The sequence below is a fragment of the Vicugna pacos genome, chromosome 1 (genome assembly GCF_048564905.1).
Source record: "Vicugna pacos chromosome 1, VicPac4, whole genome shotgun sequence".
Lineage (NCBI taxonomy): Eukaryota > Metazoa > Chordata > Mammalia > Artiodactyla > Camelidae > Vicugna > Vicugna pacos.
Window position 1 is genome coordinate 31,782,008 of NC_132987.1, and position 15,507 is coordinate 31,797,514.

Here is a 15,507-nt window from a genome sequence, read left to right on the forward strand (position 1 = left end):
CATTTTAAATGCTTCCATCTTCACATTTAAACCTCACAACAACCCTATGAGGTGGTTTCTATTATTATCCCCAGAAACAGATGGGGCAGGGAGGTTGGGTAACTTCCCAAGGCTTCAGTGATAGGAAGTTGTACGGGGACTTCTGTGCTATATTGTACTTCGTCACTGCACTGTGCTGCCCAGTGTTTCCCAGTAAACGGCAGGGCCTCCCTAGCCGGCAAATTGGGACAAGTGAGTGACAATGCAGTCTTTATCCACAGCAAAGTGATGGCATCAGAGCACCTACTATGAGCATCACTGAACACCTACCATGGGCCCAGGACTTTGTTAGATGTTGGGAATAAACAGATGCATTAGACACAGTCCCCGCCCTCCCAGATCTCAGTCCGTGTACACAATGAGTATAACATGTGCTGTGATGTGTGGCATTCTGACAGCAGGAGTAAAGGATGGGGCACAGAGAAAATAGGCATTCATTTTCTGTTCCTCTGTCAAGGAAAGTGAAAGGCAAACTAATTCATGATGGCTGGAAGCCTTTACTTCTGATTAAGTGAATATTTTAATGTCATCATGCCCCTTGGTCAGGCTCATGCCTCAGTCTCCGTCTCATTGCTGGCTTTGCTTTCTAAAGAGAAAGCAAGACATTCACACACAGTAAACCGAATTGGGAAGATGTGGTGCATGAGCCCTGCCTCAGATACTTTTGTTTGTTTTATTTTGCCTTTGAAAACTGCACAGCTCATTACAGTAGAAACAGACACAGCTCTCATTACGAAGCGAGTGCTGGAGAAAACTTCACCTCTGCTTCACCTTGTGGAACTTCTTTGAAAGTAAATCATCACCCTAGGTTGAAGAAGACTCTGACATCTTTAGATTCTTAGTGTTGAAACTGGCAAGTACATGTATGGTATTTACATAGGAAAGTGTGATAATTGTCTTGAAGAGAGATGTAATCCTGGACAAAATTTGGAAGGGGGCAAAGCGTGTTCTCCCTTTTGGGGGCCCGATTCCTTCACCTCCCACCACCTCTCTCAGCGGTTTAGTGCTTTCTTTCTTGATTGTTCTTTCTAATCCCTCCAAACTTGTATAAGAAAAAGATCTGACACTTCTTCACACTAAAGTGTAAATGACTGATAATGGTTTATAGCCAGGCATCTCAAACTGGGGCAGCAGAGGGGGCCAAGGGGTACCCAGTAAATCCATGGGACCAACATGGCACATCTCTGAGACAACAAACTTGCTGGAAGATTTGGGAAGGAAGCACTATTTTATATTAAAATAAACACAAGTATAATATGGAATGAAATATGAAGTGACTGAACAAATGTAAATTGTTATGAAAGAAATATTGTGCATGAGGCTAAAGTCCCAGAACCCTGGGGACGGCAAATCCTCTTCTGCCTCCCAAACCCCGGGGGTAGGCTCGGCAGTCTTCCTGGCTGCAGGTGGGTGGATGAGGCCCTTGAGAAGCCCTGTAACCAGAGGCTTTAAGGTCAAGGATTTATACCCATAAAGAAATAACCCCAGCAGCCAGCTTGAGTTTTAAGTAAATTCAGCAAGGGCCTTCGAAATAGGTTTTTATTCACTAAAAATAAACAAGTAAGAAGGGATACTAAACACCGACACTATCAAATTTATTATGCAAATTTTAAGTAGTAGCTGTGGGGTATGGCATATTTAATTTTGCTTTCAAAACTTTTCAGGGTTGCCCTCCTTCCCAGTCTGAAAAAGCTGCTTTTAAGCTCATGTTGCTTTGTGGCAGATGCCTGTACCAAGAGGCATTTTTTAAACATTCATCTTTTCACTGCATTCAAGGTTCTTGATGCATGGACCCCTCTGGCAGTCTGGGGATGCCTACAGCCTCCTTAGTAAAAGTGCTTTTAAACACATAACATAAAATATACAGGAGTCTGATTAAATGGAAATCCAGTTCAAAATATTTAAAATGCAAATTTGCAAACTAGTAAAACATGCATTTCTTTGTTAATGTATTAAATAACACGCTCTAGGAGTGAGTCAAACACCACGGTTTCTAAAAGCTGATGAGTGTAAACTGAGCGCAAATCGTTTTCTGAGCTCTCCGAGGCTACCATGATGTGGCAGAAAAATACCTGTAATTTCCTTTTGTTGCAAAGTTACAGTTAATGTGAGTACTTCTGTGGTTTCTTACCTACATTTGTACTTGAAGGAGAAGCTACATTTCAGTTAGAAGTTGGTGAAAAATAAAAACATATTTTTGTCCCTTTCCAGTTCATGAACCCTCGAAGTATATGCCCTGAGATAAAGGTTCTAGAGTTTTCTGATGTCAGACTCTAAGTTTTGATTTCCAGCTGTCTCAGATACTTGAGACAGAAACAGCAATGAGTAACTTTTATTTAAGTGAGAAGTAGGCCCGGGTGAGCACTTCTCAGCCGTTATCCCCCCTCCATCCCTGCGTCTGTATAGCCCCATCCACACGAGCTGTGTTCCATCTCCATTCCCTGCTCCTGGTGGTCATGGAAGAAAGGTTCCAAATTTCTCAGACCCACACGACTTCTCCAAACTGCCTTTACCAACAAAGTACCACCCCCTCCTTTGCCTCGCTTGTCTATCTTTATCTGCTGTTTCCCACTATCTTAATGATTCCAGCAAAATGACTCACAATTCACATTTAATAGATTCAGGATGTTTGCCATGTCTAAGCATAAATCCATGAAGTGAGTGGATCCTAGAGTCAGGAAGTGGACCTTGAAGGCCACAGAGGCAGCCTCCTAACCACTTTGTACCTGAACCAGAACCCCACCAGAGTTAGTGTTTGAGACACCACTTTTCCTAGAAAATAAGAAAGGTGGAAAATAAAACTCATTGATTGAGCACTGACGTATCCGGGGACTGGGGCTGCACTTATATTTTATAAATCTCTGAAAAAATTTTAAAAAGCAGTGGGCTATTAGTATCCCCATTTATGAATGAGGAAAGAGGCTTAAAAAGACGATGTAAACTGCCCAGGTCACACACGCTGGTAAGCATCATTTCTGGACCCCCCTCCTCAGTCTGCCCAGCCTGACCTCCACTCACGGCGCCACTGAAATGACTGCCCAGAGGTCGCCAGCTGTCCCTGTGGGGCTGAACGTGCAGGGCGTCTCTGTCCTCCCCACCATGGATCTATCTGCAGCCTTCAACCCTGCTGGCCACTCACACCCTGTTGAAACCGGCACTACCTTTGGCTTCGATGGTGTCACTTTCTGGTCCCCTCCTACATCTTGACCTCCTCCTTCTCAGTTTCCTTTGCCAAGGTAGCTTCCTGTTGGCCGTCTATGATGGTGGAGCTACTCAGGGCTGGCCCGGGCACCCTCTTCTCTAACTGAACGCTGCCTCCCTGGGCAGTTGCCCATTATCCTTGATACCCAGAAAGCCCTCTCCCTGCTCTGAGCTCCAGGCAGCTAACGTGGATATCTCACGGGCAATTACCCATGTGCCCAAAATTTCAAAATACTTGTGTTTGTTGAATGTGACCGCAGTGAAAAGCACCTCTCTTCACCCAGCCACCCCGGTCAGAAACCTGAGAATGGCCCATTATTCCTCTTTATCTTTCTCCCTCCCACTCAGACACCAAGTCCTGTAGATTTTGCCCACTGAGAATACCTGGACTCTCCCCTATTCTCCTACCTCCACTGAATCCCATCTCAAGAAACCATCATTTCTCATCAGCATGGCCAAAATAGCCCCAAAGCTCCACTTCTTGCCTCCCTTCAGCCCATTTCTCCTGCTTAAGGTTTTCAGCAATTTTCCATTACTACTTCATATTGAGACCAAAATTGGTAACACAATCAGTAAGGCTCAGTTTGACCAACTTCCTAACACCCCCACCAGACTCACCTGACCTGTACTTGATTCAGTTTTCAACTACCCATGCTTCTTCCAGCCTCTGAGCCTTTGCACATGCTGTTCACTCTGCTTGGAATGCTAATCCCTACTCTTTTCATTAAGATACTTCCTACTCCTCCTTTGGATCTTGGTTTAAATGCTGCATCCCTAGGGAAGCTCATCCAGACCGGTCAGTTTCCCCAACGTGCAATTTTACACTCAGGTGTACTGATCTTTTATTTAGTACAACAGTCAAATCATTAATCCACTATTTAACATGTTTCCCCTTTTGTGATGTAAGCTCCAGGGGAGCAGCAACTATCTGTTACTCTGCCCATCCCCACATCCTAATACAAGGCCTGGTATGTAGGTGAAACTCAGCACATCTCTATTGAGCTAATTAATTAATTACAGGCAAGTCTCTTGTTGCCATACTTCTCTACACTTTTCTGGAAGGACACAGAACAACAGGCCATTTTATATGTCCAAGGAAAATGAAAAAGAACCCAGGTGGAACGTATAACAAATGACTTGAACTTGTAAATCAAAGAATCTGAAAGAATCTCATTCTGCTTTGCTGCTACTTAGATAATGGAAAGAATGAAAGAAGGTTTCATGATGCTACTTATCAATGTCTGTCATCAAAATGCATGCCTAAATCATTTATGTGCCTGGTGGTTTCCAAATGAATCATTGTTCACTATCAACAGTGATGAACCATGCCCTCATGAGAAAATGTTATTACCATTGGTAGTCACCTCCCTGGCTGTCAAAATGCATGTTCTCATACAACCATCAAAACCAGCTGGCTGACAAATGAACATACCTTCTGCTCTGGATTTTTTAAGAACAGTTAAATGTATTTTTTTTTTAATTCTATACCCTAGATTTGACTAGTAGCTTCCACGTAAGGCACCACACACAGCAGAATGAGATTTAGAGGATCAGAAAGATGTTCAGCTAGACAGACACAGCAGATGATGTAATGAGCTGAGCACATGAAAACCAGGTCATACCAAACTTGTTTCTGCCGGCCTGCTGTGGCCACCGGAGTCCCTTACAGATGCTTTCAGTTTGTCTCTGTTGTGTCAACCTTTAAATAAGGGGTTTTGTCCCCTTCTATATGCTTCTTTCTTGGTCAAATGCAAGGTACCTATTTTAGCTAGCTATTCCTCTCTTCCAAGCAGTTTACAATTGTGAATAATGTCTAAGATACACATATTCAGAAACAAGCAATTTAGAACAATGCACTTAGGCTGCTAATCTGCTTTTAGCATCTTGGATTTGTAAAGGACCTGTGAGCATCAAATGGCTTTCAATACTGTGCCTAAGTGACACTTGATTTCAGTTCTCACAACTCTACAATTGCCTTAAAATAAAAGGAGCATGATGGATGCTCCACAAAATGCCGCTAGGAATTATGTTTAATGCCTCTTCCATGGAAAGAACCACTGTCTTAAAACAAGATCAGCCACTGAGAGGACAACCCTGCCTTCACAAGGAAGAAATGCGACCTGTGACCTCTCAAGAAGTTATATTCCTTCTCCAGTAACTCTTTCCCAAAGCTTTGACTTAAGATTTAGGATTTCCAAAATTTGACTGACAAAGCTAAGTGTCCCGCGCCCCCATGTTGATGTCATTCATTTCTAATATTAGCAGCAGAGCCGCTCAGGTTCACCTGGGAAAGAGGAACTTTTATTTTGAGTTGAACAGGAGCACAAACTAAAAATGAACACAGTGAGACTGCCTTCTGGTGTATCTGACACACATAAAATAGAGAAGCCAGTGCAATGCATCTGTTTTGAATCAAATGGGAAAGAAATTCAATCTGATTGGAAACTTGATGTGCTTACAGAATTTTTATGTAGCCTCACTTGTGCTCATGCTGAGGAATTCAGAAATAAAATGAAAGATGTAAAGTTGTTTCGATATACAATGTCACACAAGGTCATGAAATGGTCATGAAAATTCCATATGAGTGGGATAGAGACGATTCCAGGACATCTGTCACAGCCCAGCGTGATGTGTAGATTTGGCCAATATTCAGTGTTAAAGCCACACAAACAGGCTTTTGGATGATATATTTTGGACTCATTAGATCAAAAGAGCCAAGTATTTGGCCTTCTATTATCCAGCAGGGCTTAAATGGATCAGAGTGGCTGAACGGTCACCCCGCCCGCACTTGGTATTGTGCAGTCATGGCCACGGGCTGGATGCAAGTCCACCATTGGGAATCAAGGACACTGTGTTAGAATTCCACACCCTGAACTGGAGGGAGCTATTCTCTCCTATCTTGTCCATCTACAAAGCGCATAGCATCAGTGTGTGTCAAGAGTGCTCTGCCTGGTGGGGGTCTCACAAAGGGACTTACCCCTGGAACAAGTGAAGGCAGTGGGCTTAGAGGCTGGAAGGGGCACATGCACAGAAAATACCTCTCACTGTAAAAACAACCAGCTGACTTTGGTAACCATCTACCCCTCTAGTGGGCACAATACTGAGAGGAAGAGTTAAAGGAAATAAAAACACTAAGCCTCAGTGCAGGACGTAGCACCACGGTATCAATGCTTGTCTGTAATTTAACGTTTCTTACAGTGCAAAATCTTCTAAGACTTCACTCCAGAAAAGCTGGCCAGGGTGTTTAAGCAGCTATGGCAATGAAAGAACCACTCTGAGTACTTGCTACTTCGTCGTTCGTGTTGGTTGACAATTCTCAAGTTGCTGACGTTTGGCCTTCCAAACCCAGAGCAGAGTGATCATCGTCTTCCTAGGTCACTGTCGTGAGGTCTCCCCACCTCGGGTGCCGAGATGGTGCTCAGTAAGTGCCCAGTGACATAACCTTGCCCGATTTGAGCTTGTTAGAAAGATTTCTTCCCCTGCACAGTTTGCTGCACCAAGTTCTTCCTCCCTGTCGTGCTCAGAGTCGCTCAGAGATACTCAAATTACATGAAACTCCTTACCGAGGTCTTTTCCCCCATGACACCCACATAGTTATGCAAATACAAGCCTGAGATAGGCTCCCCTACGTGGGAGGACATAGCCCACCATACTGTGATTACATGGTTGTTGTCCTGTGTCCCTCAGACAATGCAGAGGGCAGAGAACTGTGCCTTGTTCCTCTCTGTATCCCCATGACCTTGCACATTGCCTGGAACATGGTAACCTGTCAGTAAATCTTCGCTGATTCCTCAGTGTGGAATAGCTCTACCTGGAAGACTGTTCTTCACTTATATATGTCTTTGCTTTTCTTTGTTTTGGTCTAGGGCTTTTTTTAATTCTCCCTACTGTACAGTTGTTGCTCTAAATTCTTATCCTTTAAGATCAGTAGACTCTTAAGACCACAAAGCAAGATCTTCTGGCTGTACATCCTGTGGTTTTCTGAGAAACTACCAAAAGAACAATTCCTTATGCAAATTATTTTCATGGGAGAAGTAAAATTATTTTTCTCCTATTGAGCAGTTCAAAATATTTTTCACATACACCTTTATGTAATTGTTTTCTTCCGGGTGGACGTAACTAACTTATAAGGGAAAATTGAGCACTGTGTCTGTGAGAGGGTGAGCAGGGTCAGAAAGCACCCAAAATAATTATGCTTTACGTTTGTTTACTGTGAACACGTTAACATACGTTATCATGCTCCAGCCCCACAACAGTGATGCTGGATGAACAACACTGTTGCGGGTGACTGGGTTCTTGTCCCGTCGTAGAAAGAATTCCGAGATGGGATGTGGAGGTCAAGAAAGTAACGTGAGGATTTATTAAGGGACAGGTAGAACACTCTCAAGGGGAGAGCGGGCAGGCTCAGGTGAGCAGCTGCCCTCAGTTTTTTTGGTAAGTTGGTTACATAGAGCATAAAAATGAATAGGCAGAATATTCATTGGGGAGGGAAGGGTTTGGGGTCATATTCCCTGATTTTCATCCCAGCCCCACCTTCCTGAAGAGAAGAGGGATTTTTGTCCTTATTTAGTCTGGATCAGAAGTGTCATGGCTTCGGTACTTGATGGGTACTTCTATTCTGAAAGGCTAATTTTATTGAAATGAGGGCATAATGAGCAAAAGGTTATACTCGGACACTGAAGATTCCTGCCTTTTCCCACCTTTCTTTATCACCTCCAGGTCACTTGTCACCCCAAAATGTGTGACCACTTATCAGCCCAGAGGTTCCTGCTTTTCCTTCTCTGCCCAGGGACCCCTGTTGTTTACATGATGTAGGGTTTCCTGCTTTTGGCGCGTGCCCCCCCTTTCTGCCCAATTCCTGCCATTTGGCCTATGTCCCCCTTCTTCTGCTCATATCTAGCTATCTGCCTGCTCTAAGAGCACCGACATTAATATCCCATTTTACTATGAAGAAATTGCACCCCTCAAGGAAGGAAGTGATTTCTTCAAGGTCACCTAGCTAGTTGTGACAACCACACAAAAACCTGGGTCTTTCAACTGTTTGCAGTGTGATGCACCTTGGGTGATGCTGTGAAATGACATGTGTTGCTTAGGTGGCATTTATAGATGATAATAGTAAGCAGAGAAAAGAAACAGGCAAAAACAAGAGCACCGATTACTAACTCCAAAGGAAGAATCAAGAGAGAACCTGGGAGGACTGAGTTCTGCCGCCGTCGGATAAGTTGGTGCTGGTTTACTTGGGTAGAAGCAGGGGAAAAGTTGTGCACTTGTAAAAGCATCTGATCAGAGAGTAAGGAATGCACTTTTCTACCATGTTTCCATAATGTGAGCTTCACCTCCTCGCATTGGAGCCCTGCAAAGTTCTGTGAGGCACCCTCTGTCTGAGAATCCGACTTCTTCTCTGATGGCTGCTAGGCGGGTGACAGGAAGATGGGTTGGGTCTGGGTCTCCACAGACAGACACTGTGTAGTGAGGATTAGAGTCCCTAGTTCTCTCCCTGTTTAGAGAGTGAAACTATGTTTCCTTTTTCTGGTAGACTTTTAAGGATGAAAAGCAAAGGTGTTGAGGAGGAAAAGAAGAGCCATTTAAGGACTCTCTGACCCTCTTGTAGGAATTTTGTGTAGCCTTTTATAAAAAAAATATATATATAATTTAGTTTAAATAGCCTAAAGGATTATTTTGTATTTGTTCTTTGAATAATCCCCATCGGTAATAATATTATGTTTTAGAAGTCAGTTTGTTGGTTATTCAGCCAACAAATATTTACTAAGGGTCCACTGGGTCAGGCTTTGTTGATGAATAATGATGAATAATGAAAGACTGGTTGGTAAATAAGATACAGATCTTGCCTTCAAGGAATTCACATTCTAGAAGGAGAGAGACAATACAATTTGAAGCAACTTAATAAAGAAGATCATTCAGGACTGGAAAGCTGTGTTTTGTGGGGCCACTTCATTGTTCTGCTGAGCCTAAGCACATTTGGGGGTCTCCCCAGTGCCCAAATGGAGACGAGAGAGCCTCTTCCCCAACCACAGACCTGCCCCTGGGGCTCCGCCTCTGCCAAGATTCCAGTCAAGATCAACGCCATCAAAAGTAGATTTAATAGTCAGAGTTAAAATTCACCCGAAGAAATGATGACCATGTGTTGCTTTATTTTTATTCTAGGAATCTTGGAAAATCAGGACTCAGAGTTTCTTGCTTGGGTCTTGGTAAGTACTCCATGTATCACGTGGGGGTGAGCTGGGAGGTGGGAGATTGGGGAGGGTACCAGGAGATGCCTGGGGTCTGGGTTAGGACCCCATCGCAGGTGAGAAGGGGCTTCCTGACCAGCATTGCTTCAGAGCCCTTCCTGCCCCACACAACGCTCCCCCACTCAGGCCCAAAGAGCCACTGTGTTCATGATGCCTTGGGAAGGCCCAGCAAGCAAAAAGAAATCTGACATTAAAGCACATTTTAGAGGAAGAGACTTCATGTTATTCCCATTTAGCGAGTGTAAAGGACCTCAGGGCATGCATTTGTATACTCACCTCACCTACAGCATCATATGAATTTTTTTTTCCTATCCTTATCTTCCCTTTGCCTAAATGTCTCACTTTTTTTTTTCTATATTATAATGTATTTTACATACTTTTATAATCTACCTGAAATGCTTTAGGGACATGGTGATATATATGTAACTCCTCCCAGAAAATGTAAATGTTTAAAGAAAACTAAGTAGAGATGGCAGTTCTAACAGCATAAGGATGCATCTGAAATGGTAAAATCTGAGTGTGAGACTTGGGGAAGCATACGGCTTCCAGACATCCCTCAGACAAGGGAAAAGGCAACCTTGGTGTTCAGACAATTCAAGATCATCAGACCTAGTCCTGTGATCTAGGAGAGTCTAGACCAGGATGGTAGCTGAGAAGTAGTGAGAAGTGGTCAGACTATGGCTATGTTTTGAAGGTCGAGCCAGGCAAATCTGTGGGATTCTACTTGGGACACAGAAGAAGAGAGGAGAGTCAAAGATGAGTCTAAGGTTTCTCGCTTGAGCAACAGAAAAGATGGGGTTGCCAGGAAGTGAGAATTGGAAGAATGAAGGAGGAGAGACTTAGAAAGCAGGGAGAGCTGATTGACTGGGGACCCGTTAAGTCTGACATACTTATTAGACATCCAAGAAAAGAGGTATATAGGCAAATGAATGTGTGAATCTAGAATTTAGAAGAGAGATTTGATCCGGACTTAGGATGACTTGGGAGTCATCAGCATGTAGATGCTGTTTAAGACACAAGACTGGATAAGAATATTAAGGAAGTGAAGACAGGTAGTACAGAAAAAGGAAGCACATGGTCTGAGATCTGGGAAGTCCAACAAAGAACACTGAAAACAAGCAGTCGGTGTGGAGGAGGAGAACCAGGAGAGCAGGGAGTCCTGGAATCTAAGAGAAGAAAACATTTCAAGGTGGGGTGGAGTGACCAAGCCTGTCAAATGCTGTTCATAGGTCAAGCAAGATGAGGATCAAGAATTGACCATTAGATTTAGCAACATGGAAGTCACTGATGACTTTGGAAAGATCAGTTTTGGTGGAGTGAGGGGCTTATGCATGATTGGAGTAGCTTCAAGAGAAAGGCAGGTGGCTACTCTTCTGAAGACATTTCTGTTAAGAGAAGCAGAAAAATGCAATGGCAGCTGGACAGGCAAGTGTGGTCGGAGAGGGAGCCTTTACACATGGGAGAAATGATGGCGTATTTGTACACTGATGGGGAAATTCTTTTGAGAAAGAAAAAGATGGTTAAGATAAGTAGAGGAAAACTACCTGGGATTATTTCTTAAGGACACAAGAGGAGAGTAACGTGAAGGAAGGCAGAGTGCATGGGCTTTGAGGCTGGTAGGTGGGTTATGGGTTGGTGGTGGTGATATCTTTAGAAGTTCTCCTTTACTGCTTCTGTATTCTCCTTGAGACTCAGAAACAAGGTCATCAGCTCTTAGTAAGGATAAAGGGAGATGTTGAAGGTTGGGGAAGAGAGAGGATGTCTAAGAGAACAGAAGAGTAACTGGACCAGGGGGATACATCAGAGTGGCCAGACAGCATTAAGAACCTACTTGAGGTTCATGCTAATAAATTTGAAGTGAGACCATCTCCATGTCTGTGTTTTTTTCCTCCAGTCATGTTCAGCCATGCAGGTCCCGGTAGGGTTTTTCAAGGGTATAAGATAAAAAAAAAAAAAAGAGAGGCCAAGAAGCTGAGATTTGTGCAAAGGGGTGATTACAATAATGGACCTTGGAATTGAACCTGAGCAGTAGGAAAATGAGGACTGGACCCAGGAAAATGAGCAAGAGGTAAAATGAGGAGGTGGAAGTGGGGAAAGATCAGTGAATTATACATCCAGAGGGCCCAAAGGATTGTTGGAATAAGAGCAGTAGAGACAGTAAGTTGCAAGCATAGCAAGTGATGGTTGGAAAGAGGGATGCTTGCAATCGAGGTTATGGGGGGTTCGGCCATTGGTAATGACAAAGTCTAAGGCATGTCCACTGGGGGAGAGTGGCTGTGGTTGTGTTAAAGACAAGATCAGAAAAGAATATGAAAACGAATGAATATATGTAAGTACCTGCATGACTGGGACATTGTGCTGTACACTGGAAACTGACACATTGTAACTCACTGTACTTCAATTAAAAAAAAAAAAAAGACAAGATCAGTAGAGTAGAAAAGGCCCAGAATCTGAGAGGGAACAGTGCAGAGAAGGATTATCTTTGGGGTCATTTAAATCACTGAAAAGTATGACAAACCCAATATTGAAAAGAGTGACAGTGAAACAGCTAAAACATTCAGATGAGAGGGACAGATTAAGAGGGGTAGGTAAGCGACTGCAACATGAAGGGGCTGCTGATGTGAGAGTTGGAGCTGGTGGGGGAGGAGCTGGGAGGAGGGTCTCTTGACCTCTGTGGAAGAAAGTGTGGAGACCAGGGAAGGGATGGTAGCGAATGAATAAAAGACAGTGGCAACTAAGTCTGCCTCCTTTCACTGTATTGCAAGGATATTGAAGGCTAATGATGCCTGAGTCTTTTTAAGTCTCCTTAATGATATGATTTAGGAAGTGAAGGTGGTCTTTGTTCACTGTAAGACTAAGGGCACTTGACACTTGCTTAATTTATGGCTCTGATTTTATTATCATAAATACTTGTATTTGAAAGACCCTGTAGATTCATTATCAGGAATAGTTTAACCTTAGTTTTTTTGAGAGTATTTAATGGTAAGTAACTATTCATTATTTATTATTGAAAGAAATTCAGAAATACAGTGAACAATCATAGACAATTATCTCATAGAAGCAATATCTGTGATGGAAAATAATTTAAGTCAAAAGTACATAGCAGATTCACATAGAAAACAAACTTATGGTTACCAGAGGGAAAGGGGGTGGGAAGGGATAAATTGGGAGTTCAAGACTTGCAGATAATAATTACTATATATAAAATAGATAAACAACAAGTTTATACTGTATAGCACAGGGAACTATATTCAATATCTTGTAGTAACCTATAATGAAAAAGAATATGAAGATGAATATATGTATGTATATGTATGACTGAACTATTATGCTGTACACCAGAGATCAACACATTGTAAACTGACTATACTTCAATAAAAAAGAAAAAGAAAAAAAAAGTACATAGAAGTCTCAACCAAAAGCCCTTAAGACTATAAAAAAATTCATGTGCCTATGAAGTGCCACGTGTAAATGAGTCTCCAGAGGGCAGATCAGTTTTTTAAAAAAAATCTCGTGTGTGAGCTGTAGGTATTTTGGTGAGCTTTGAAACAGACTTGATTCAGCATCAGCAAACCCTAATTTGAGTTTTTTCTGAGAGCTTGAACGCTTGTGATAAGATACTGCATGAAAAATAGGAGGAAACCAGAAGTTCATGGGGCTGATTGGCTTCATTCCAAACACGTAACAAAGCTTGAATAAGTGTTCTTTGAGAACTTTTCTGAGCTGCCTCTGTAGGCCATTGGAGACCAAAAAAATCATAGAAAGGAATAATGCACTAGCCTTAGGTAATTTCTCGGGCTCTGCAGACCGCAGCTCTCAAATCCAGGTGAAGCTGGGTTTACTGCCATAGGCTTGGGGTCTCAGCTCAGTTACAGCTCGTGTTCAACTGAGACTTAGGAAATTAAGCATTAAGTGTTCTAAGCAGTCACATGACTACAGATGTCTTTTACTGAAATGCTCTAAAGTTCATATTAAAGTTAACAATGCTGACTTTCTTCTCTACCAGAGAAGAATAGGCTGGGAATTACTTGCCCCATCAAGCTTCCTTTGGATAAACTGAGAGCAGGTGTAATGGGAGCAGAAAGGTGAAATAACTGGAGGATGAACTGAAGGTACATCTGAAGGAACACAGCTGTGCCAACAAGAGAAATGGGGGGGGGGGAATTAAGTGGAAACCCAGCTGTGGGCTGCTGTGTCCAAACTGGTTTATAAATTCACTGACCACTGCTATCAAGACCCAAAGTCAGAGAAACTGATGGGAAAGGAGTAAATCCACCAAAGAGTGGCTGAACATCATCTCAGTCTAGGGGCAAGTGGGATCATCTTCTGAGAGAGGAAGAGGAGAATTTGTGTATCCATTCATTCATTCATTCATTCATTCTCAGCAAACATTTAGCAAGCCAGGCATTGTGCTGGTTACAGGAGATACCAAGATGAGGGCAACGGCCCTGCTGTCACACCGTGCACAGTGTATGTAGTAGGAGTCAGGGGGCAAGCACAGACAGCGCACTGGGGGGATGCCATAATGGAGGGTAGGCCGTGCACCAAGCGAGAGGAAGGTCTCCGGGGAATCTGGGGCAGCTTCCCAGGGAAGGTTGAGTTGAGAGTTGAGTTGATACTGGGAGGGAGTCATCAAGTAGAGAAAGAGAGTGAAGGACGCAAGACAGAGGGGGCAATGCCCACAATGGTGGGGAGGGAGACCCACGGAGCTGGAGGTACTGGGGGAAGCAATAATGGAGATGTAGAATACTGCGAGTGCAAAGCGTTGGGGAACCACAAGAACCAAGCCAGGAAGGAAGTCTAGGCCTGATCAGGAGGGCCCTTGCTGAGGCACTGAGCCCTTGTCCTCTAGGTCTCTGGTGTCCCCCCAAGTCCTATAGCCCCAAGGTCTTGGGGAACACTGGGGGGATGAGGGCCAGACAGGGCTCCACCTCTCTCTGTCTCCTCCTTCCATTGCCACAACTTCCATCAAGGTAATTCTCCTTTTCCTAAAGAAAAATACAAAAAATTTTAATGTAAATTTAAATTTTTACATATAAATAAAAATGTCAAAATGTAATATGTCAGAAATGACTTTATAAAGCAGTTGTAGGTTCACAGCAACATTGAGCAGAAGGTACAGAAAGTTCCCCTTACATCACATCCACACAGCGTCCCCCACTATCCACATCCCACACCACAGTAGTACATTTGTTACAGTCCCACACTGACACATCATTGTCACCCAAAGGCTATATTTGCATTAGGGATATGTATAACTTTGGTGTTTTGCATTCTTTGGATTTGGACAAATGTAATGATGTATATCTACCATTACGGGGTCACCCAGAGTAGTTTCACGGTCCTAGGAATCCTCTGTGCTCTCCCTGTGTATCTCTCTGCCCCCAACCCCTGGCCTCCACTGCTCCTTTTACTGTTTCCCTAGTTTCGTGTTTTCCAGAATTTCATGTAGTGTGGACACCCTACAGTATGTAGCCTTTTCATATTGGCTTCTTTCACTTAGTAATGTGCATTTGTTTCCTCCATGTCTTTTCATGGTTTAATAGCTCATTTCTTTTTAGTGCTTTATATTACATTTTGAAGGGGAAGAAAAAGCATCCTTCTGCCCCCCAAAAAGTTTTAAGCCCTTCTTGTAGCTTATGAAAAGCCATCTAAAAACTTGGACCAGGAGTAGGACGTGGTCAGATGTATCAGAACTGCTTTCTGGTAGCAGTGTGACGGCTAGGTCAGAGGGAGAGAGGCTTGAGACTGGAGGCAGGGAGATTAACTGGGAGTCAGGTGATGAGGCAGTGGTACTAAAGATGTACAGGAAGGAGGAATCAGCAGGACTTGGTGACCTTGGGATGCGGAATGAGAGGTCTCCCTGAGCAGAGGAGATTGCCTGGGTTTCTGGACTGGGCGTGTGGGTGGAAATCTGAAATCTCCAAAGGAGGAGATGCAGGAGGGAGCAGAAGAGGAAGGAGGACAGAGACGCAGGAGCACTGTTATGGAGCAGTGACCAGTTCCATACAATAAA

General features: G+C 43.3%; 1 protein-coding gene across 3 annotated transcripts in view; it reads left to right on the top strand.

Annotated features, from left to right (window-relative positions):
* The window catches only part of KCNAB1 (potassium voltage-gated channel subfamily A regulatory beta subunit 1), a 319,197-nt gene that overhangs the window by 212,966 nt on the left and 90,724 nt on the right, over nucleotides 1-15,507 (top strand). For all 3 annotated transcript variants that reach the window (XM_006200878.4, XM_072959617.1, XM_006200879.3), the window contains exon 2: nucleotides 9,406-9,449. In XM_006200878.4, coding sequence (XP_006200940.1) covers nucleotides 9,406-9,449 — 44 coding nt within the window. The remainder of the gene's footprint in view (nucleotides 1-9,405; nucleotides 9,450-15,507) is intronic.